Source organism: Xiphias gladius, chromosome 4 (assembly GCF_016859285.1).
Source record: "Xiphias gladius isolate SHS-SW01 ecotype Sanya breed wild chromosome 4, ASM1685928v1, whole genome shotgun sequence".
Taxonomy (NCBI): Eukaryota; Metazoa; Chordata; class Actinopteri; order Istiophoriformes; family Xiphiidae; genus Xiphias; species Xiphias gladius.
The window spans coordinates 4,778,316-4,803,836 of record NC_053403.1 but is presented as its reverse complement, the minus strand read 5'-3'; the positions used below and the strand labels follow the sequence as shown (position 1 = coordinate 4,803,836).

Sequence of the window (25,521 nt, the reverse complement as noted above, 5' to 3'; positions counted from 1 at the left end):
TGTGTGTTTGGTTGTTGCTAAGTTTTGATAGTTTCACTTGATCCCTGTTTGCTGGTAGTGATTCAGCAGCTGCAGTTAGCCATCTTGGAAAAGTATTAAACCCTCTTTTCTGTCAGCAGAGACTGTGGGTAGGTAGTATCCTTTTTTCCAACAGTACAATACTGACCCATATATGGTTGCTGAAATACTAAACCGCTTAGGAAATCCCTCACTGATCCCTGAGGAACTGGTCCCTAGGCGGAGAGAAGGATATTGTCCTCTGTCTCTGAGCAGTGAGAACATGTGAGGAGACGATGTGGAAAAATGGTTAGGTGGTGGGTTTTGTTCCAAAACAGCATGGGTCAGAAAGCCAGTTTTGTAAGCATAAATGTCAGTGCTTCTGTGGGCTGGATCTTTTAAAGATTTGTACCGCAACAAAAGGATTTGTGGCAACAAAAACCTTCTCTGCCTAAGCAAGTCAGCACACAAGGGAATTATACTGGGAATAACAGGTTGTCCTTTGGGCTAATTGCATAAGCATTTGTGTTGAATATTATTATGACACCAGATTTTTGGTAAGGTTACATATGTAGTCTAATATCTAAAATAGAACTTCATGGAAACTGGCAATCGAGGTTGGAGCCAGTGGTCCTTTATCATCTGTTGATTTTTTTAAAGAATTTAAAGAAACGTGCCAGGGTTTTTCTTGTTTAGATCAGTATGTACACTTGAAAATACTGCTAACCATTTTGAAAGTACTTCGAAAAATCTTGAATACCTCCCACCTAGCACTCAGCCATTGTTTTCTGATCATTTCTGTATGATAGATCAACTAGAAGAGACTTTAAAATGTCTGCCTTTATGTTTTGTCAGTTATCTAATTGTTGCAGACTTTTCAGATCAATCTGCGCCTACAAATGCATTTTCATGCAATAGATAACTTCGTTGACAATAATAAAAGCACACATTACAATATATTCACTATGATGAATTACATAGTCGAGTAATTTCATTTAAATAGCAGAAACAAATGGCAGCCTAACAGGCAAGAAGATGCATTGAAACAAAATCAAAAACACTACAGCATATTTGAAAAATGGTTATCAGTAAAATAAAATATACATGATAGAATGATAGAAGTAAAACAATACAAAATCACTTGAATTATCCTTCACAACTTTGGAAACAAATGTCAAACTATTTTCTTGACCTCTTCACCTTTCACCTCTCTACTTCCTCTTGAATTCTCGGGGCACATGTACACATAACCTGTACATCTGTACAAGCCGTTTCACTTCTGCAAAATGTGTCAGCTGCACCACCGACAGTAGGTGCACATCAGGGAAAAATTTCCTCATCATTAAACTGCAGATCACTGAGGAAATTGCTGCAGCTGGGTTACCGGCCATTATATGTGTGATTCTAATTATTTGTACCTGGGCTCATTTGCATGCCGTACGTTTAGTTACTACTGCACACACAGGTGGGACAAAATGCCCCCGCAATTGCTTTTGTGCTGTGCCTGCAAAAGACTATTCTAATTGTGGACAGTTTGAGCCATCAAGCACAGGTGTAGTTAATAACATTGATTGCCAGTTGCAGGGTCCTGGTATTGTGAACACTGGCTCACTGGCATCTAATATAACAGAGCGTTCATTAATATTATTAGCTGCACCTGTGCCTTTTGCAATATGACCAGCCTAAATGTCTTTTGTCAGAAAGGTCTGTTCAAACAGTGTTAGTTGATCCTGGTCTTTAGTTTTAGGTCAATGAACCTAACGGCTGCTCCCGAGCTTAAGTGATCCTTAATGTTGACCATCGTACAATGTATCTAACCCTAAAACTTGCCCTGTGTAACCTTATTAGCTCTTCTGTCTCCATTTTCCATAATTTTTCCACACAAGACCTTTTCCAAGCATTCAAAGAGTGGTCCTGTGTAGAGTGGCGTAATAGTGTGTAGAGGATCTGAATATCTTTAGTATAAATGCAGCCCCAGGGTTGAGCGCATTTCAAAATGTCATTTCTATTTCATGATGCTTAATGTGTCAAACCTTGCATCCCCCATCTCTCCATCCATCTTTAAGATTTTCAGTTTCCTTTCTCTGTCTTTCAAAAGCATACTCGTGGTATCTGGGTACTATAATTTACATAACCAAGAAGCTTTTATTTTTTTGATGCTTGTTTCTGCCAACTTGATCATAGTGAATCTTTAATGCAATCTTATTTATTGCCATAAAAGGCTGTGTTTGTATCTGCACCCATGCATTTGCTTATGTGAACCAGCAGTACTGGCTGTCAAAGAGATGAAAGAAATGTAGTAATATTTATTACAGAGGTGCATAAGGTTTCTTACATCCCCACACAGAGAGAGGAAGAGAGGGGGTGGATATACAGGGAGAGATTAAGACATGCCTGGTAAACAACCCTGAAGCACTCGAATCAACAAATCAAGCACCATGTGAAAAGGGAAAGTTATACAACCGCTTGTTAGCACTTACAGAAGAACTTTATTCATTTTAACTTGTGGTGAAATCAAAGGCTTGCATCTATCTGTTTTTTTTGTTGCTTCATCAGTTTCTTTAACTGTTTTGAAAATGGTCCTAATGAATTGCTGCTTGCAGCTTTCTCCGTCTATTCCTGCACTTTTAGCTGCAGACCAAAATTACAGGGATATAGCTTAGAAAACTGCTCCTAATCACACATGTAGCTGTATCGCCTTACAACTAGACATCTTTGATAATTCTCTGCTCTTTCTGACAAGCTGATTTGTCAATATTGTAAAAATATTTCAAATACTAATCTATATACTGTATATCTTGTATCTTGAAACCATGTGACACTGCAGCTCCACAGTGAAACCCTTACAAATGAAGAATGAGTAACTACATTAGCAGCTGCTTAAAGAAATACTAAACAGAATTCTCTTTTTTATGTATTTATATGTGTATGTATATATGTTTATGTATGTGTGTGTGTGTATGTATATGTATATATGTGTATGTATATATAATCTGTTTTTGCTTCTCTCGGTCCAAACTACTGTAATATAGTAGAGTTAACCTATAGACATTTGATGAAGTCGTACGATTAGCTCAACTGCTGCAAAAAAGTTTATCTGTGTTTTTATCAGAGATAAAAAGGAAGTCAACTGCTTTGAATGAAATGATAAATTATTTCTTGGTAAGCTCATGTATGACAGCTATCAGTGACAAAGTTTCAGTGCATGTTTCCTGTGATTTGCTGAATTACAAGCTTAGGTAAATGGCGAACTTTGATAAGAACAATTATACTAGTGTTATGCCCATACAAAGCAGACGGGATTTTGTACTCGGAGGAATTGTCCCTCGGTGATAATAATGAATTTGTTCATAGTATAGTAAAGGAGCTGTACCTGCCATCAATGTTACAAATCTCATAACTGCTTTCATGCCATAGAAACTAAATTTCCAAGTGCTTTTCTTTGCTTTTCACAATGAGACAGCGGGATAGCACTAGCACCAATACACTTCCAAATGGAATCAATTAATCTGAATGATTTTTTTTCATGGAGTTTTTTGATGTTAGGGACACTGATTCATCTTCAGCTATTGTTTTCCAATGGCTAGTGCTAGTGCCAAATCGGAGTTGGTTCAACTTGCGAACCCTCTAAGAATCGTTTTGCTTCCCCAGGGGCTAGACAATCACCGCAGAGCCACGTATGTATACGTCTCTGCTTTCCCAACAACGTTAGCGCTAAGAACAACAACAATAATGGCGGACAACATCGTCTCTTTACACGAGTTGCTTCTGGTTTTGCAAGCCCACAGTGGTATCGAAAAAATTTTTATGTTGATTTTGAACATTTCCAAATTTTTTAAAAATGGTGGTCACAAAGTTTTAGTTGGTCTTGACCAGCAAAGTGTTGGTGCTGCTCTCGAATGAGTTTTCTTGGCCGAGAACCAGTTCTTCAGCTGTCGAAACGCAAAGAACTGGTTCTAGATTAGGCACAGGCTCCGTACCAGTCCTCGAACTGCCTTGTTGGAAAAGGAGCAATTGTCACCTTACCATTCTCTTTCTATCCCTCTCGCTTCTCACAGATACATACAAACTGTGACACACAACAGGCAATTGTTGATAAGGCGTTCGTCACAAGTGTCTCTGCAGAGACAAATCATCCAGGGATTCGGTTTCAGCTTTGCTTTCACCTCAGCAACCCCTGTGTGAACATGCACACCTTTTTTTTCCCCTTTCCTGTTTCATACACAATCCCTCAGTTACAGATTGCTTGAAACACCCTGGGGTAAACAGCGCCATTAACCCCTACATCTTTGAAAAGCAGGTAATGATTTGCCATCATCACTCATTGTGTAACAACAGTAGAGTACTTGTGTACCTCTGTGCTCCTTTGTCCTGGCAAACCACTTGGTTGGGTGTTATTGTTGCATTGTTAACGCATATTTAACTTTATGTCAGGAAAATGCTATTCATCAGTGTTTCATTTTTCTGTTATAAGTGTTGATGTCTTTTGGGTTGAATTGAGGAAAGAAGCCACAATATAAAATACCACAAGTCTGTTCCTGTCTGTAGCATTCAATCATCCCCGGTACATCTGTGTTTAAAGTGTATTTATAGCCAGCAAACGAGCTTCCTCTGCACTTTAACACACACACACACACACACACACACACACACACACACACACACACACACACACACACACACACACACAAACATTCTAACACATTGGCAGGTTCTACTTTTTGTTCTTGAACACAGAGCTCCTTTGAGATAAGACAACATACTGTTGCATCTCTCTTAGGAAAAGGAAAGAAAAAGATTAAGAGCCTAAGAAACCTACTGTTCGTAAAGTCACACAACTATAATTCTCTTTAATTGATAATAGACAAAGTAGTTAAAAAAAATCATTATAACATTCAGAGATTATTAAAACATCATGTTGCGCAGTAAGCACTTGCCAGATTTGGAAAGGGTGATCACAACAAGTCCAGTTTTTCCATTGAAGATTTGTTTTATTTGGAAAATTTCTTACCCACTTCTTAAATGCACGCTCTTGACCATACTGTTCTTTTCGTAAAGGACTTTTGACAATGTGTTTAAAAAAAATTATATTCGACACTAAATACAAAAGTTGTTAAAACGCAGGAAAATATAAGATCTGTGTTTTGATAATGGCGTTGTAGAGTGCTGTTGTAAAATGTCTGTCCAAAATCTCCCCTAGTTGTTTAGTTAAGATCTGAGCCTGCATTAATCAAACTGCTAAAAGTGAAGTCGGCGAAAGCAAAAGGTAAAAGTCCTTCACATTTACTCGTACCTGCACACTTAAGAATAAATTGCATTTATCAAATTAATTTTGAATCAAAAATGCTCTTAAATGCAGGAGAGCTCCAGAGGTCCCATCAGTAATAATACATTATCTGTAGCAATGTGTGTAATTCAGAATAGGGGCGTTTTAGCCTTCGGTTTGCAGCTGCTGCTTTTATGTAAGCTGCTGGCTCCAAATGCACACTTAACTGCAGACAGTTGAGTTAGAGTTTTGGGTGTGCTATGCTTGTAGCAGCTAAAGTGGGCTCGGGCCACTAGATTTTTTTTTTTTTTTTTCTTTTTCAAACTTTCAGTCCTCAGCCCCCAACTCCAGGCAAATTGTCAGATTTCACTCAGCTCCGTCTGCAGCCACAAAAGGCTTCATACAACTTTTTTTTAACACATGCAGTAGAACTCCTCAAGACCTGTGAGCGGACTTTGACTTGTTCGATGCGTTTGTGTTCCACTTAAAGACACGTGTAAATTTCTATTGGAGATATTTAAGATTTCCCAAAAACAGAATTAACTTATAAAAAAAAATCTGAAACAAATTGGATTTTAGAGAAAGACACATCAAAAAATTTAATGTTTTTCCTAGGAACGAACAGTTGGGTAGATGTAGTTTAAATCCTTGTCTTTGATTGAATTTTCCAGCCCTGAGCTATGCTTAAAAGTTACTCCTACACTCTTCTCAAATTTTATCAAATCAATTTTTTACCTCTGAGTTGGCTCTACAGAGCATTCTTGTTTGTACTTCTCAGAAGTTTGGCAGATGGGCGCCTTTATGACTGTGAATGCCATAGCATATGATTCACATTATTGTCATACTCAATAAAACAGCCATCTGCATTTGTTGTTTTTCTACAGTAATTTATTTAGGTTCTTCACCTCAAGAGACATAGTCCAGGCATACTAATCAGACCCCAACCAGACCAACCACAGACCTGGCCAGAAGAGACAACAGCTAATCTTGTCAGCCTTTCCTGTCTTAAGGGCTCCTTAGTTAGTTTTTTTTTTTGAGTTTGAAGTAGTGAATGAGCAGTGATAAAGTCGCATGGTTGCGGGCCCAGATTTCCTTAGTAAGAATAGTCAACGGTAAAACTATAGCATATTTTTGCAGTTGAAGCTAAGGTTTCCAGTTCTCAGAATTTTGAAGTCATACAGTAGAACTGATCTTAATAAATCAGTTTTTCTATTTTAATGCTAACAAGCTCATTGAAAAAGCAAAAAACTCTAATTTGCATTATTCACCAAAAAACATGAGCGCTGGCCTTCATTTTTACATTGGGTGAATCCTCTATTGTTTGTGCCTGCGCGTTTGTCTTTTCATTCCCTGCTGCTAAGTGTTAGTATGCTATAAAGCAGTTTCTCCTCCATTAGCTTTCCTGCTGACAAGAAACAGTTGTAGAGAGGGGAGGACAATGTTCTGGCTGTGTGTGTGTGTTTGTGCGTGTGCGACTGTGGACGTGTATATGTGCTTGCATGTCATCAGTGAACACAACACAGTTATTAGTTCACGGGCTGAGGCAGATCAATAGGCTGAGAGGAGAGGTGGAGCAGGGGGATGACAGAGAATAGAAATGAATTCAAGAGCAAGAGAGGAGGAGATGATTTTCCTCTCAGGGTGATTGTCAACACTTCTCACACAACCTTTCTGTAGAAAATAATCTCATCCTTGGCTGTATGTGTGTGTATCTATGTCTGCATACTCTTGAGACAAGAGCCGGTGTGTATGTACATAAGATCTCCCTGCTAGATTGGACCGGATGCTGGTGCCCTAGAAAAACCATTGCACCTTAAACACGGAGCCAATTAGCATGGAGCTATTGTACGTCTGAAATAGCTTCAGCCACCAGATCCTAATTACCCGTGGTCACCCTAGAAAATCCAGAGCAGTTAATCCAATTAGAGTCAACACATAGGGATCCCGAGCATTAAATCCAATAAGGGGTTAATACACAGGAATGTTTAGTTGTGTGACCCATACTTACATTTACACACTGAATTAGAGAACAGCATCCTGTACCTAGTAATTGGCTGTCAGGTTGCACTATTTGTCAAAATGTACAGTGCGGTCCAAAAGTCTGAGACAACTTTCCTGTTCGCTTGAATGAGAAAAAATTCTGCTGAGAGTTTATGGAAATCCTAGCCTGGTACCAGGTCTCTAAACTGCCACCCAGCTCTCAGATTTTATCAAGCGGTTCAAGAAAGTCATTTGCATTATATTAGCAAACACAGGCAAATGAAGATAGTGTGGCTAACACGTCCTAGCTAGCTGTATAAGCAAACATAACCCGATCAGCCACAACATTAAAACCAGTTAGCAGTTTTAATGTTGAAATCCTGCTCCTGTCCTGCCCCACCTCATGTCTCTTCCTTGTGTCAGAATACTAAAAACAAGCTGTGGAGTCAGCATGGGAGCCGCACTGTAACTACTAAACGGCATAATGTAAGCAAGCCCGACTACTCTGCTAAAAGGATAACACGCTGGCTTAGTTGGGGGGAGACACAGTTTGTCTTGACTTACGTAAACACACCCTCTCCTTTGCTTCTCGGGAAGTGTCAATGATACATCAGAGATAGTTCTGTTCCCTGGTACAAAAAAAAAAAAAGGTTGGACCAAAAAATGTCCCTCTCTGCTCAGTGTATTGTTTCCCCCTCCCACAGGAAACGGCAAACAAAAAAAAGCGTCAAAGTCAGACAGAATGATGGACTGATATTGCTCATAGATGACGTGCATGCTGTGTAGTGAGTAATGGACGCTATGCTAACTCTCATGAATACAGTATACTCACCGAAATAGTCATTTTAATGGCTAAAACATCTCATTATCATATATAAAATCTTGATTTTGGATTTTACGCAATTTCAAATAGCATCATTTTTGGATATACATTGCTAATTTGTTTACAGTGTAAATTCTGAAGAGCATTTTCTGTCATCTTGATCTCAGCATCTTTGGACAGTTCTCGGATCATCTCTAGCCCTCTCATGTATTGCAGTGCAGCGTGTGGAGTGGAACAAGAGTATTTGAGTACATCTCTTAATGTGACATGCATATAGGAGTGGTAATTAGCAGGCTCACGAGCTTTAATTAGTGGGTTTAAATGGAGAAAAGCTATCGCTAGCTGTCCTTTTGATGTGTGTAGGCGATGTTATGCAAATGAAGTGGCTTTTGGTTTTTGTTTGTGTCTTAATGTACAGTATGTGTGTTTTGAAAGAGGGGCACGTGAAGATAAAGCAGCATTTTTGAACTCATGAGATGTGTACCTGTCAGAGAAGGTTAACCCAACGGTGAACCTGTCGAAGGTTAATGTGAAAGAAACAATAAATGTGTGTGTCGTGTTTAAGTGAGTTTGTGTTGCCTTTGTACAACAGAGAGAGAGATGCAGATGGAGCAGACGGAACTTTGCTCATTAAGCTTTGCCCATTTCTCTGCACCATACTATGGCATATGCAATGCAGTCTGATAAGATGTTCTGTGAAAATGCATGAAATCAGAGTAATTTCATGCACAAGGCTCTTCTTCTTGCATGATGTACCCTGCTGAAGACCGTCTTTGGTTGAGACGTTGTCAGTCAAGCTCACATTATGAATAAAAGAATGAACTCTTGGGAGCATAACGGCAGCATGAACATATTCATTGCCCTTTTCTAGTGTTCCCAGTTTTTACTGAGCACCTGCACAGCAATTTGTGGGCAAGCATGTGCCGTTTTTTTTTTTTTTTTAAATACAAAATTAATATAAGCATTATAAATTTCTATAATCTTTTGCTTATCCACTGTACAATTTCAGTAGAAAATCTGTAGTAAAGTGTAACAAAAAATAGGGCATTATATGTACGATACTATTACAAAAAGAGTGGTATTGTTTATTTTCCGCCTCCTGCCCAGGAGACATCTGCAAGCGAGGTGATGCTTGCAGATGTCTCCTGGTGGTTGTTGGTGATTACTGTTCAGGTCATTTATTAAGCAAAAATGACTGAAATTTTCAGGATTCCAAATTTAAGAATTTGAGAATTTGCTGCTTTTTTCTGTTTTTATATAACTGCTGATAGAATTTTTTTGTGTTTTTAGACTGACAAAAACAAATTTTAACATGTCACGTTGTGGTCTGGGAACTTTTTTCTCCATTTTCTAACCTTTTATCAACTATATACTGAATTAACCAACAATAATGAAATTAAGGGTTTGTAGAGCGGATAGAATGAATCGATTTAATTGAGAAAATCAATCAAACTATTTTGATAATCAATTTGATTGTTAAAGACGTTTTTTAAATTCTCTGGCCGAAGCTTAAGTGTTGATTCCAAACTGAATGCTTGCTGGTTTTCCCAGTCTTCTTCAATAATAAGCAGAATATCTTTGGGTGTTGAACTGCTGGCTTGACAAAAAAAGACATTTGAGGACAATACCTTGGACTTTAAGAAACTTGTGATTGACATTTGTCACAATTTTCTGACATTTTTTAGACCAAACGATTAACCGATTAAATGAGATGATAATCAGCAGATTAATTGATAGTAAAAAATAACCAGACAGTTGCAGCCCCACTAATGCTGCCATTATTCATCCTGGAGCTAATGGGCCAAATGCAGCATCCTGCAGACAGGGTTGTCTGAGTTATTCGAGGTTTCTACAGCCTCCACCCAACATTATCTTATAATGTCCTTTTTATGTTAGTTATAGTATAGTGGAGCTTTTCACGGTGTAGATATCAAAGACTCATTTATATTTTATACAGCCCCACTTAAGCTTGTCCTGCTGTTACTGTTGTACGTGCAGGGGCTGTGAGACAGGTGGGATGGCGTAGCAGTACCGAAAACCAGATTTCAAGGCTGGTTCCTGCTTGACTGACTTACTAAATGGCTCACTTGATGATTGACTGCCTTCCTGGCATGCTTTACTGGCAGTGGTTTCCGGGGTAACTGACTGAGTGATTTGTCGGCCTGCTGGTTTACTGCCTGCTGTGGTCGTTTGTACCTGCCTTTCAAATTATCACAGTTAATTGTTGTTATTCTTAGTCAGCGTCTGTCCTCGAGCGAGCTAACTAGCAGATTGTCAGCAGCAAGTAACACAACTAACTGTGCCACTCAGCACTGCTGGGCGTTGTTGCACACGGACGCGCGCGCACGCACACACACACACACACACACACACATGCATATACAGTATGCTTGCAACAGGATATGGGTACTGAGAGGAGGTCACATGATACCCCAGGAGAGATTGTACGGGCTATGCATCATCTTCACTATTACTTTGCTGAATGCCTGTGTATGAGGTGCACTCTATTAAGGTGTACAAAGCTGGGACTGTGATGCACGTGGAAGGCAGTCACCCCGTATACGTTACAGGTTACAGAACAGTACCAGTAAGAGCCTATGTATGACAAGAGCACGCTATCATTGAAATGTGTGTAAAGAGATTTTCCGTCTGAGGGTGGAGGATAAAGGGTTTTAGTGTTTCTAATCCAGAGGCAGGTTTTAGAAAGCTCCGGAACGATGCTGTATAACCCGTATTAGTAACAGGACAGACGCATGCAGAGCTGGAGGAGGAGCCACATTTGCGACTGAAATGAGTGTCTGGGTGTCAGATTGGAAACTAGTCTTCACGCTGCTATCGAGCCTCCAGCCAGCACCAGATTAAAATATGATGAAACTTCAGTCATTCCTGCGGGGGTATTGGGTGGCTTCAACAGTTGATAATGGGACTGAGCAAAGGGAGATGTTCCCAGGCATTGTGGGTTGAGTGATGTTTGGGTCTAGTTTGTAGCAGGGATGAGCCAATCAATCAGCCACTGACAGACATTTTGAAGAGGTCATTAGTCGCCTGATGTACAGAACAACATCATTAAGTAAATGCTACTCCTCTGAATGATTAAATCTATGCACCTGTAGGACTAACCTTTGTCTAACGCAATCATTTTGTACTAGCAGTTGTCTTAACTATAATAAAGATGATGACCCATAAGGCTGTTTTGTGTAACATGTTGAAAAAGAACACATTATTATTCAGGATAAAAAAACCTGAATTAATAAATATAATGTATGAGGTGATTTAATAGGGTGACATTAATACAAACAAATACATAAGGTAAAAAATGTTGTTATTGCTCCAAGAGGTCTGTGGAAAATGTCACTTCACTCGCACTGCATGCTGTTTTCAAACATGTTGACAGAAGTTGTACCTGGGTTGTTTATTGTGCTATTTATTGATTTTGGCTGGGTGTTCCGACTTGTCCAAACACACCACTCATTAATTTCAGAGCCCCAGGCTCAAGCCTCTCCTTTTGTGATTGGATTTAAGACTTTTTAGCAGGGACTGATCAAGCTCAAGTTGTCTCATGTCAACTTGGGCTTTCGGGATTATAATCAGCTTTTTTTCCTGACATTTTAGGAACCAAATCACTGGTTAATTATTTCTCACTGCTAAGAGACAATCATAGCTACTGTACAACAGGAAGTTTTTCAAATTTCGTACCTTTTTGATTCAATAGCTGAATGGGCAAAAATACATTTCTCTACAGTGCAGCAGTACAGTAGAATAATCTGCCCACAAATTTGAAATTGAGTGTTTAAAAGAACACATTTAAAGTGGACTTGGTTAGTGGAAATGGTTAAAAACTACCATGTAGTACATTTAATTTACAGTTTTGACAATTTTTAACTTTTGCGACGATGAGAATGTTGACATAGCTACCCCACCGCCTGCTATTTATCTGCTACTTATTTGTAATTTCTATGTTGATTGTATTGTCTTCGCTCGCTGTCTTGTTTTGTTCGTTTTCTTGTGGTATGTTAAGTGTTAATCTAGAGGACCACAATGGAAATAAGCCTTTGGGCTTTATTTTGTTTTCATCCTGGGTGATTTTTAATGTATGTAATGACTGCAGTGCCGTGTTATATATGTTTTCTAATCATCAAATAAAATAATTTATCCATTCACCAATTGAGAAACTAATGACAGATTAATCAATAAAAATTATTGTCAGTTGCTGCTCTGAATTTTTTAAGTGTCCCACTATTTATGTACCTTGATCAGAATTCTTTTAAAGGGATCCTTATCAAATGTCTGGTTATATTTTAAAAATGCATATGGGGATTTTAAACTCTCAGTTATTGGTATTAGCCTAAAAAATCCGGTATCACTTGGGCTGTAAACAAAACTGCAACATTATAATGACTTGAAAATGACGTAATTCTCTGTTAGAGCTCAAAGTTAATTGTCCTCTTTAACTCTCTTCATTTCTCATCTTCTCCTCCTCCTTCCCCCTCATCCTCCTCTTTTTTTGTCCCCGTCAGATGATGAAGCATGCGTGGGACAGCTACAGACGCTACGCCTGGGGTTCCAATGAGCTCAGGCCCGTCTCCAAGCAAGGCCACTCCAGCAATCTATTTGGTGAGTGAGAGAGCATGCACACAGGCAAACACACGCGATTGATCTCTTGTCCCTGCCGCCAGCAGCCTTGGCCTTTAGATTAGCAGCCAAATTGGCCGTCAGTTAGTCGTCTATCTATGGATGCCTCTAAATGTCAGCTTTATCATATATTTATATTCTGTTTGTGCTACTTGCCAGTTGTTGGTGTCTGTGCTGTTAATGAGCGCGGTGATGTGGGGCATCTTATTCTGTCCTCTGTCCTTCTTTGTCTCTGTTTCTAACTCTCAAAACTCTTTTCTGAAAACATTAATTCACTGCCTGCCTTTCATGCTGCTAGGTGACTGCAGGGCCTCTTTAATAAATATTACGTACACGTGTGCTCACACATCCTTTGTTTATTGAGAGGGGTCTTACAGCTATGGCTGGAGCTAGTGAGTCCTTTCTTATCCCCGCAGCCCGACACACACTTGCCGTTGCTCCTCATGTCTCGTTGTGTTTTTTTGGCTGAGATTGTTGGTTTAAAAGCTCGACTCAGAGATATGGTGCTAAAGTAAATATGAAGCTAAAAGCAGGGGATAACACACATCTGCTATGACTGCACATGTGCCAATGGCAGAGGATCAATACAACTCATTAAAACCGTAATACCGTGATCACATTTAATCTGCGGTGCATTTGGTTTTCTCCTACATGTGTGCAGAGATAAAGGGACCAGTGACTTGAATGGAGATAAAACAGCTTAGGGTTTGAGTGGTTATTATTTAAAGAGCCGTCCTGACGGTGACATTTGTGATTTAGTTTAGCAATCTCATAAACAGCAGTCTAATAAAGTAATGTTTAATCTTCATTGAGACTGTGTTAGAGGGATGTACATGTTGTTTCTGCAGGTGTTATTATGTTTACTCCTAAGTGTTTGCACACAGAACGAATACTTATTTATTCTGACTGATTGGATTAATGAGAGTGGGAAGTGGATTCTTCATTTGTTCAGATCTCTTGACCTAATTAAATTATCAGTGAGAATTATTGTTCAGATACCCTCAGCTCCCTGTGTGTGTGTGTGTGTGTGTGTGTGTGTGTGTGTGTGTGTGTGTGTGTGTGTGTGTGTGTGTGTGTGTGTGTGTGTGTGTGTGTGTGTGTTTATCAGGGGGTGGTGTAAGTGACAGCGTTAGGCGTAGTGCTGTCACAAGCTCTTGAACAGATAACATGGCATTCATGGGTGAAAGAGGAGGCTGTGCCTCCACTGCTGATAAGATTACTCCCTTGACGCCAAAGTAAAACTCATGTACTTTGTCTGGTTTGAAGTTTTTGTTGATCTGTCTTTTGTTGCCCTCCTGTGCAAAGGTGCAAGTCTTCTTTCTTTCTTAAAGAAAAGAGTGAATCTGACATGCCGATGTGTCAGCAGAGTGGAGGGAAATAGAAAAATGAAAATGCTATTTTTGAAATGGTTGATTGATTATTTTTGGCTTTGGGGCAGCCAAAAATGCTTTTAACACAACACTCATACGCTATCATCCAATAAAGTTGTTATGGCTGACATGTCGGTAAACGGTTGCCTGTTTACACGTGTTTCTGGCCAACCGGTTATTCTGACACCAATATTCACTCTTCCTTTGGATCTGTTTTGCTTGACTCTCGAGGGAAAACTCTGGCTCCAAAGCAGCTAAATGCTCCGGTACGTTCACCAGCTAATCGCTAAGTGTGCGTCTGCGCAGGATTCGTTTAGGCACTGTACTGAGTTGTAGGTCGCCCGAGTAATGGATACGTCTGTACATGTGACCCAAAGCGTATTCTTGCGCTCCACGTATATTTCCCCTGTTTTTTAGGCATGTATTTACAGTGATGTTGCATTGGGCTCTGAGCACTTCCAAAATGTGGGTGAACTACAACTCACACTGTGCCTGAACCTCTCCTGTGTAGGTGGACAGGGAGGACGGAAGCTGCTGCTGCTGCTGCTGCTGCTGCTACTGCTGCTGTAGACATACCGCAACTTTTTACGTGTTTGCTGTTGCGGTACTTGGCAGGTTGCATACGGTGGGATTTTACAGACTTTTCAAAACAGCTCCCTGCTGGCTGAAAGAACCCTAAGGCTGACGAGAGTGATCCAAAAAAGTAAAATTGTGGGCTGTTAAAACCAAAACAATGATCTGAAAGATGCTAAAACGCTCCGTAGAGCTGAGGGGAACTGCAGAAGCGAGTGGTAATTCAGTTTAGGTTCATCACTACCAGAAACCCCTTAATAGTCATGTGATCCACTGTTAATATTGAAATATTGATTAGTGCAGCTTTAAAGAACATATTAATAAGGGGTCAAATAGTTATCTTTTATTGTCCATAATGCTAATTTTAAAATATTATTTTAAAACAAAGGAATTCACTTTGAACTATTCTAATACTAACTAACTTAATTCAACATATTACTGGCACCAAGAACGCTATATTTGTGTACGGTATTCATTTAAAATGTCTCATTAAATACCTTTGGCTAACATTCTGTGATTAGGTAGCTGAAGTAGACCCCCCAGGTTTGTGACTGACTCTGGTTATTAGTGATTATTCTTACTGATATTTGTGGAGTTTAATTTTTGTAACTCATGAAGTTTTGACTGATTTTCTGTCTGATTATAGCAGCCTCACATTAGCCCTTAATGCAGCTTTAACTTTGAAACTTGGCTGCGTTAAAAGGCAAAGAGCTGAATACATAATGTAGAGTTAGTGACTAACATCATATCTCAGAGGCCTTTCTGTATCTCACATCATTGGTAGAACAGAGTTTGCATTGTTTGTGTCAAGGCACAATTGATTTTGGAGATTTTGAGATTCTACTCATATGTTTCTGTAACATTTTGCTATCAAATTACAGAAGTGACAGGATGACAGCACTTGGAGCATACATATGCAGGCTGCTATGAGGAAAGGTTGAAGCCACAGACATGGGTTAGACCTGTTCTGCTCAATTTAGGAAGTAAGGGGATTCTTCTGATGTTTAGCCGCCATATGGTCTGTCAATACTGTCGGTTCTCTTTGAGAGACTTTTTCAAGCTTAACGTGTTGAAAATTGATTTCCTGGCAGCTCTTGTGTGGTAAACATACAAAAACAACCTTCTAACCTGCTGTTACTGAGGAAATCCACTCTGGGAGACGGGTCTCAGTGGTCTCAATCTGTAATCTTTGTGTTGGAAATTAAAATCTGATTTAATTTTGTATCGTGGAGACAGAAAATAATGGAATGTGTCAAATTCACACAAAGGCCCTGATAGTTTTGAGATGACTTTTTCATAGAAGTTCCTTCATTGAAATACATAACTTAAGTCTTTGCCCTGGAAACCTCATGGGAAAAATGCCAAAACCCATACTAAATCTATTTCATTATACAGTGAGGAAGATTTACAGACTCATTTTTAATGACTGCCGTCTTATGTTTAATGAGGAAATTCAATCAGCTTTGTGTAAATTCCATCCACTGTTTCATTACCAGAATTTATCATACGTAAATGTAGGAAGAGAGAGGAAAGCAGCTGTGTGAATACTAATTGTGAGATTAGCCTGTTCAAGTCCCTGTGTTATTCTTTGTCACTGTTTCCCTCGCACTCTCCATCCTTCGTGTGCGTGTGCTATAGAAAAGTAAATAGGTTTTAGTTGACTGCTCCAGCAGACCCACCGCCATCAGTAAATAAGACAGCTTGGCCCCCGGCCTTGTCACAGCTGTTTCCAACTCCTATAGAACATGATGTACGACTATAATATTAGCCTGACTTGGAATATCACGCAGTGAAGCCACTTTCCATACGTAAAGGCTATTTCCCTGATATACAGTAACCTGGACTGCTGGTTCAAAGTATCAAGGAGCACTGCTAATAACCGATCCTGTTAGGTGTGCGTCTACACACTGTTAACTGGTCCAGGATGCTGTTTCAGAATAATGCCAGATGGACTTCACTTATATAGCGCTTTTCTAGTCTTCTCTGCCAATCCAAGCGCTTTAAACTACTGCCACATTCACCCATTCATACAGTGCTTTCTATACATACACACGCTCGCACACTGACGATACAGCGGGGGCAATTTGGGGTTGGCTCAGGGACGCTTCGACATGCAGACTGGAGGAGCCAGGGATTGAACCACCGACCTTCCGGGTAGTGGACGACCCTCTCTACCTTCTGAGCCACAGGCCCACTATAATCAGTAATCAATAATCAACAGAAGAACATGTGAGAGATAAATATTAACAGATCTGTTATCAGTTATATTTTTCAAAATACAACATTTCCTTTATTTTATAACAACATAAGATTACTTGGAAAAAAAAGTATTTCACATTGTCAATTTGGGATTGCAACAATTTTCTCAGACTGATAATATGACAATTCTGAATAAATATCTAATTCAGTGTTCTTAAATTGTAATTTTTGCAGGATGATTATGCAGCTCCCTCGTTGTTCTTCAACATAAAATACAAATATATACAACACTCATGTTCACGTGCAGGGTTCACCACAGGAATTGTTTTCAGCAGTGGTGTAAGCCACCCCGATCTCAGTGCATCTTAGTTTATAGATCTTAGCTTATAGATAGCTGCCTAAACAATAGCCATGGTTTTTAAATTGGGGGTCTAAGGATAGACGACGCTGTTTGTTGTTCAGATTGTAAAACCTGTTGAGCTAAAATTGGACTGTATAAATAAAAATGGATTGACTTCACTTGTCTAAATATATGGAATGTGCTATGTGAAGTTGACCCTCTGCTATTCACAGAGCAGTTAAAGGGAAAGGACCCTCAAGGTTAATGTTTTATTTCAAAAGTGCATGAATTTTTATGTTACTAGAAGTGGTCGAGTCGGCCTACCTACGCTCTGGAACACTGCGACACATGATAACTGAACAAATCTTGACAACTAATAACTTGATAACTTGGCAGCTGCTGAGGTCAAATATTTCTGTAAGAAGAGGATGACAGTTCAGAAAAATGTTCAAACATCCTTTTTAAAGTTGTGAGATGAGCCAGTTGTTTCTAGCAACATTTTCTCTTTTATCTACCTTCCCTTCATTCATCACAGATAAAAAGTCCAGGAAAATCATATCCATCAACCGAAATGCTCACGATTTCTCCCAGGGTGGGAATTTATCAGCATTCATATATCCTACCAAATTTTTGGCAGGCGGCAGTGTTTATCTTCTCTACCATCAACTTCGGCAGACAACCAACCACACTTTGGATGTGTTTACCACACAGTATTAGAAAATTTGTTTTCTTAACCCAAACACTTCAGTAAGAAGGAGCCAGAGATAATGAGAAGGATGCAGTCTGCTACATATCTTGTATTAGCACTGACAAAGTACAATCAGTGTCCAATTTAATAGCTCTGCCCATGCCTTTCCATTCATTTAAGCAGCTATGCTCTCAACACAGTGAGTCATGTTTTTAAAATAAAGTGCTAGAAGGAAGTAAACAGATTTTTCTGGTATTCAACGAATAGTTGAAAAAGATGACGGTGATTAAATGACTCTGAATGTGTACCTCACTGGCAATAGCAAATGAGTGCATGCAAACAAAAGATCTAGGAGGTGGGGTTGCCCTGAGAAATGGCATCCATCCTTCTTTGACAGCTGGTTGATCGGAGGTTGATGCAGAGAAGCGCCACTGGTTGAAAGTAACTACAAAGAGCAGTTCGGTGGTTTGCAGAGGAGCTTCTTACAACCACAACTGGACCTTGAAGTGGCTCAACTGCAGCAGCGGAGACTAAGGTGGCAGCAAAAAAAACCTCTTTATTGTTTAAATTACTTAATTTTCTCATTAGCATGATGCCTTTAGAGGCCATGAAAACACACTATGCTTTAAATGAGTTTTTATTAGTAACAGTGGGGTCATACATGAACACACTATTTTCTGGCAAAGTTTGAACAAAGTTTGGTTATTTCGCGGGACAGATTTCTGTCCCGAAAAAATACAAAATACCGATGTATTTTTCGTCATTGGTTTGGGAGGTGGGCGTTGCTCATTTGGATTAATGTGATGTTATCAAACACACTTCAGCGGCACATAAATCAAAACACGGTGACATTCGTGGGGTTTTTTGCTTATGTTGCCAGAGCATTGTTAATCAAGTCTTTGAGAAGCACTTAACTCTGAGTTTTTGAGTGTTTAACTTCTTATAAAAAACAAAACAAAGAAGTTGGGTTTTTTTTGTTTTTTTTAATGGCACTCTGTACCATTAATTTGCATAGCTCTGTAGAGGAACTGCAAAAATAACCTGAACATTTATTCATTTCTTAGTGTAGCATGAGTATTAATAAATGTTTTAAGGATAAACTACCTTAAGTCTTGGTTTTAAATCAAAATGACATTCAATAACTAACATATTTTACACAAATCTGAAATGAATGGCTCTATTGGAATCAAAAATGAATTGCACATTGAGTAGGTAACTGAAGGGCAGACTGATTGTTGTATGATCCTGCGTCTAGACTGCCGTAGCAGCTTTTCATTGTGGTGCAACGATTTCAGTCACAAACAATATTTCATCCAGAATGCTCAGCATTCACCCTCCTGTCAGTGCAGCTCTATAAATACAGTCTGTGCAGTTCAGTTATGATCTGTCTAGTTATGTAGAGGCTGAGTGATTGTAGCATTTTGGATGCAATGTCGATAACATTGTGCAGAGTTGATTGATTTTAATTTAATAAATGTGTGGAATGTCCACTGTCTCAATGTCACTAACCATAGTGCTGCTCACTGGCAGGACGTTAAACCATATTTACAACAAATAAAAATTGATGAAATGCTTGAATTTCGTCTTTACCCATCCTCGTCCTTAACTGCCTTTTCTTGTTGGTTTTAATTATGGTTTTTAGCAACGCAAGGCTCTGAATGACAATATTAGTAATTTGTAAGGCAAGCCTTTCTCAGCTACAATAGAACAGCTTCCCGTCCCTCGAGATTCTGTAGATTCACCCTGTTTACTAAAATTAAATACAGCCAGAGGCGATGATGGCATCCATCTCTCCTCCTGTCATTCCCACTTCCTCTCTCCATCTTTTAGGACACAGCTCAGCTGTCTATACCCAGCATATTGCTACCGAGACTCACCCACAAGAACAGGTGCATCTTTCTGTTTCTAAATCCAGAGCAGGCCACATCCGTTTGCGATATTGTAGGTTTGCTAACAGACACAGCATACTGTGCTTTTGGGTCCTCGAGGAGAGGCCATAATCTGCTTAATCTAGATGTTAGAAAAGAACCTGGTAGGTGTGAAAATGTCAGATTTTCGACGTTTCCAAAATGTCCTTGTTCTAAATGGAACATTTTAGGTTTGAGGAATATTTTGAATTATTTAGTTCTCCCTCTTGCATAGCAGTCTTGTAACTGTCGGGCTGTAACCTCAGCTGTCCATATGAAGGCCGATCAGTAAAAGCACTGAGGGCTTTTCCCACCAGATCTCATGGACCAAAATGGTGAATATGTGAATTGTCCCCTGGAAGTTGAATTATTACCTTGTGAAGTTGTCTTAATTGTAGGTGTAGACTTTTCGGTGTGAATTTTTTTTTTTCTACTTAGCTCTCTGGAAAGATTCGTCACAGCTGCAACAACATCATTTTGAGTTATAATCTGTTGACATCAGCATGCTTGTGATGGTCTAATGTAACTAATTACTTATACTGTAAAGTAATAAAATTCCTTTGTCAATGAGTAATGGGTAACTTATGACATTTTCCAAGTCTGTAGCCTAACATCGGATAGGATCAACTGTAACCAAGATTTTAGAAATACTGAGACCATGACAGAGTCCAGTTTCCCCCGGCACAACCCCACCATCCTAAGAAGAAATTGTGCTATGGACTAGCCACCAACCAAACTATGTACAGTAAAAAGTAAATAAGGTAAGAAATCGTAAGAGTTCACATTTTATTCATTTGTTTTAACTGTTCACTTAAAGTAAGTGACTTAAAGCATATTGTGTTGAAGGGATGGTTTCTCTTTAGGCCAAGTTTGCTCAAAGAAGGAAAGAACAAATATCATACAGGCTTTCTGGCATTATAAAGTTTGAAGTGTACAGACTTAAAGTCTGTGGTTTTTCGTGTCTGTGTGGTTTCCTCGCTGGTCCTCTCTTTAATTGACACTGTTGACAGTCTGCTGGCTGGGCTTCACAGCAGTCAAACAAGCTAAAGGTTGACGTAGGCCCACCTTGCCTTAGTTTACCTCTCATTCTAGCCAAAGGCCAGCTCGGGCAGGCACTCCTGTGTTCAACCAACCAAAAAAAAAAAAAAAAACTCCTCACGGGGTTGCGTGTGTGTTTGTGTGTATGTGTATCTTTCTTCTGTCTAAACTAAGGCCACTTGACTGGGCCACAGCACATTAAAGGTCACTACTGTGTCTCAACTGTCCGCTATCAGAAAAACAAAACTGGGGAAAAAACACGCAGTGATGCATTAATTTTTACTTTAGGAAACTAGACACATGGGGTGGTGTTGAAGGAAAAATACAGAGTATTACTTTCCATACTTGAAATTACCCTTGAAGATATTAGCTTTCTGTTAAAAAATAAATCAATATGATGCATTACAGTGAGCCAGTTCATCAGTCCCATTGTGTAATAGCTGTTTGCAGGTTTGCCAGCAACATGAATATAATTTGTCTGCAGTGTGTTGTGGTGTGCTGCCCTGAGCTCCAAGCTGATCGTTTCTCATCTAATTTGTGTAAAAACAGCTCATGATGTATATGATTTATCGAGTGGAACCATTAGATGAGACAATAAAACCATGTGGGATTGAATATTTCTTGATTTTCTCTTGTCCTTTTATATTTTTTGGCAACATTCCTCCCTTTGCTACTTGGGTTTAGCTCACTCACATGACTGTTAAGACTTTGGTTATTTGCTGGACAGTTGGATGGATCTGTAGCTACAGGCAGTGTAAGGAAATAAAGAGGCCTGTGTATCTCCTGAGACACACAGGCTTTGCAGTGGAGGTTATCTGTTTGGCCCTGCCTGCAGTGCTTTAAAAGGCCGTTGGATGAATGGCAGGCTTTGCTACAGATGCTGCCAGGGTTTTGTGATGGTTTCTTTTCTTTATGTTGTTTTTCCTCTTGTCTCCTGTGGCCTTGCCCATGCCAGCCCTCTCAATGGCTTTTCTGCTCCTTGTCCCCTGGAGTGATGCTGCAGCTCCTTGTATCACTTTACTTAAGTGACAGTAGTAATAACCAGACGGAATAAAAGCACAACTAATGCCTCTTCCTTTACATTAACCCTTAACCTTCAAGTGTGTCTCAGTAAATGTTGCGTCCCTTTGAAAATTAATAGTTCAAGTGTTTAAGGTAGCAGAGCGATCATAGAACCATCAACGCGAAGACTGACTTTCAGTCCCTAATTGTGGTACTTCAGGCTTTACTGTTTTTTGGTCCCTTGGGGTATATTATTGTGCTTTCTAAAGCCATTTTTGTATCCCTACTATTTTATTACTGCTCCAGCAACATGCTTTTGTGCTCCAAACAGTACGGTATTATACTTTTTCTGAGGGTTTTAAGTGAGATTGAGCAGGTCTTTGGCTGCACTAAGCTTTCTTCCAGAAACTGATTTGGATTATTGGTTTAAATCGAGGACAGATGTCTGTTTAACCATGGTCTATTATACCATTAAATGTCTCCCAGCTTGCTTTTCTACTGGCATATTTGGACTTTGTCCTTGATTTCAACATGGCCTTTTTTCACAGTAGATATGACTGCAACCAATACAACTGATCCAACTTAAAATCAATATCTATTTGGCTGCTCCATTTATCCTGCAATACGATCCTGTAATGAACATAATAGAGCAACAATATTTTTTGTTTTAGGGGTTGTTTTTTTCCTCCAACCAGCACATATAAGGGGATACAGCAATGAACACGATCCTCATCGCAAAATAAAGTTTCTTGCTTCCAGATGCCTTTTGGAGCAAACTCTTCTGTTTTGTGTTCAGTTTTGCATAGATGTACAGTCAAGTCAATTTACTGATAAAACATTTACAACACTATGGTCGACACACTATGGTGTTTTTAAAACATTCTAGACTGGGAGAGTTATGCAGGTCCAAAGGCCAAATTCTATTTTTTGAGTTGGGATTTATGGGTTTCATTAGTGGGGAAACTTCTAATGTTAAAAGGGAGTTTTTTCGATGGAACAGCTAACAGCTTTAGCTAAGAAGACCATAGACGCCTGAAGGAGATTTTAGGGTTTAGAAAGTGCGAGATGTAAGAAGGGGGCAGTCCAATGAGTGCCTCAAAAGAAGAAAGTAAGATTTTAAAATCAAAGTTCAACTACCCAACAAACACAACTATAATAAGTTGTTAAAAGTTTATCTTGGCAGCACTGTTGCTGTTATCCAATTGTTTGTAAAGCAGTTATTTGTTACGGTTCAGGACTCGTACAGTATTTGGTTTGAGAGCAAAGAATCAAATACAGAATTGAGCTAAAAATCAAAATTCCAATTGAATTTTAATTTTTGTGACAGCTTTCAGGAGTATTTTTCCATCAATTTCTTTTAATGATATCCACTTCAGCTGGAGTACTTTGTGAGTCATGGCGGGCAAGGTAATGAACTGCAGAGTTAAACACAAAAAGTAATCTTAGTAAAACTAGTCAATTCTAGCGAGGTAAGCTGAAAATACTCAGCTGACATATTTTACCAAGCACAGGTGTCACTGTCTTGGTAGTGAATGAGGTCTGCGAACAAATCGCCTGCCTGTACTGCAGCCATCAAAGCCAAATGCAGTTCTCCCACTTGGTCACAGTCCCATCATTGTGTTATACCAAATTTGATTCTGTTTCCTGTATTCTGCCAGCCCCTGGCGCAGCCCTGTCGCAAGCAGGGCTAAAAATATTGTTATCTTCCACCACTCAAGACGGCTTATGTTTTTTGGTGTCTTTCTATTTCCAGACAAGTCATTTAGTTTGTTATATAATTTGACATTGAGTCCTGGGCTGCAGCCTCAGCTCCCACACAGCATTGTGCGTGTCTCTGAATCAGATATTCAATCTCTGTAATTGAAATGGATGGAGTAATTCTACTCTGGCCTTCCCTTAGGTTTTTGTGTTGTGTGTGTGTGTGTGTGGAGGACGGGTTGGATTTGGTTATGTCTGAAATGTTGTAAATCACACTCTGCTCAGAGGCGGGTGGGACATAGACAAGGGAGCACTGCAGCAGCTAAAATGGCCATATCCATTACAGGAACACACACACACACACACACACACACACACACGTATACACTTCGTAGCCCTGTGTTGTATCTCCTGAGATTTTTTTTATAGATCCTTGAGTCTGCATCCACATTAATTAATCATCCACACACACACACACACACACACACACACACACACACACACACACACACACACTTAGACACACTGAACAACAATCCTGCTTGCCCAGAGTTTTAACCCCAGCCTGCCAAGGCTTAGAAAGAGCCAAGGTTGCGGCCGTGTTCCAGGGCGAGAACGTGTTAAATCAAGCAAATTAGTAAGCAAAAGATGGCAGTGTGATTGGTTGTACACACGGTAGATGTGTATTTCTGTTTTCTCTGACAATCGCGGGATAGATCCCGTGAGCTTTCACCAATTAGACTTGGTGCCTCAACTTAACCAAGTAGTTTTGGTGCCTAAACCTAACCAAACTGTGAGTGAAAAGTGAAAATATAATAATAAAAAAAAACAATAAACTAATTAAGTAGGTCAAGAAATAAAACGGGATTTGAATCCCTGTGTCCAGGGTGATAGTCCTGTATTTGACCCAGTCATCCACCACTACTTCCTTCCTGTGTGTACTTTGTCGCTCTTTATAATACCTTATGTGACGTAACGGCAATACGCAGGCGCAAACAGCGAACCAAAGAACAAGCCCCATTCTTACCACACGAGCTCCATTCTTAGCATGCTCTCATATACCGTATTCTCGGCAGCAGACATGCCTCCTTAGAACACACTGCTGCAGCGCCGCCCATCTTCCTGTAAGCTGCGTGTGAATGACCACACGCCTAAACACATTCTCATAGACACAGACATACTCACGTACACTCCTCGAAGTCTGCCTGGTCCCCGAAAGTTCCCATGGCCAAATAAGCGAGGCGGCCAAACAACATTAACAGCTAAACTCTCCAACTTGAGCTTCTTTGGATCTTATATTTGCTGTATTATTACAGCTTTGCTTTAAATCCTTCCTTTCTGTATCACCGTCAGATTTTCAACACACACCCTAGTGAAGCACGGTAATGCCTTTCACTGTAACCTTGACAAAAAGTGTTGACGCTTGAGTATCTGGCAGCAGAAGCCAAGAGGTTAATACACTTTGGGGAAGTGTGTGTGTGTGTTTGTGCGTGCGCATGCTTTCTGCCTACGATAACACGATTAGCCAAAGGCTTAGCCATCACTTTTCCTCACCTCCCCTCTGTGACCTCTCAGAAAATACAGTGTAGACTCAACGTTGGGGTGGTACTTGAGGGTAAATGGGATCACCAGCAGGGCTGACGGTGTTGAGATCTGAATCAAATTGTAGGATTAAGGATTAGACCTGGAGTTTGCATTGAGTTAACATCACGATATGGGACGCGTTGGGAACCTATTCTATCTTGAGAACATTTCTGGGCTCAAAAAACCAGAGAGCTGGGGAGAAAAATTCAGGAAGAGAATGCTTTTAAAGACTGAATTTTCATAAGATGAGAGCAGCCTTCAGTTTGTTAAATATCAATGACACTTTGACTGCTGTCTGTCTTTTTAAAGGCTGCGGCTGCTATTTTTGAGCTGAAGCTCCTGAGCCAGTCTGCTGTGCAATTATCTCTAGCAGTAAAGTTGGGAAGAGGTCGTGTTTGCAGCCCCGTCTGTTTCCTGTTTGCTT

The 25,521-nt window shown here is 39.7% G+C and overlaps 1 protein-coding gene across 2 annotated transcripts in view; it reads left to right on the top strand.

The window, feature by feature from the left end:
- man1a1 (mannosidase, alpha, class 1A, member 1) overlaps positions 1-25,521 on the top strand; it is a 133,864-nt gene that overhangs the window by 21,120 nt on the left and 87,223 nt on the right. For both annotated transcript variants that reach the window (XM_040125361.1, XM_040125360.1), the window contains exon 2: positions 12,584-12,680. In XM_040125361.1, coding sequence (XP_039981295.1) covers positions 12,584-12,680 — 97 coding nt within the window. The remainder of the gene's footprint in view (positions 1-12,583; positions 12,681-25,521) is intronic.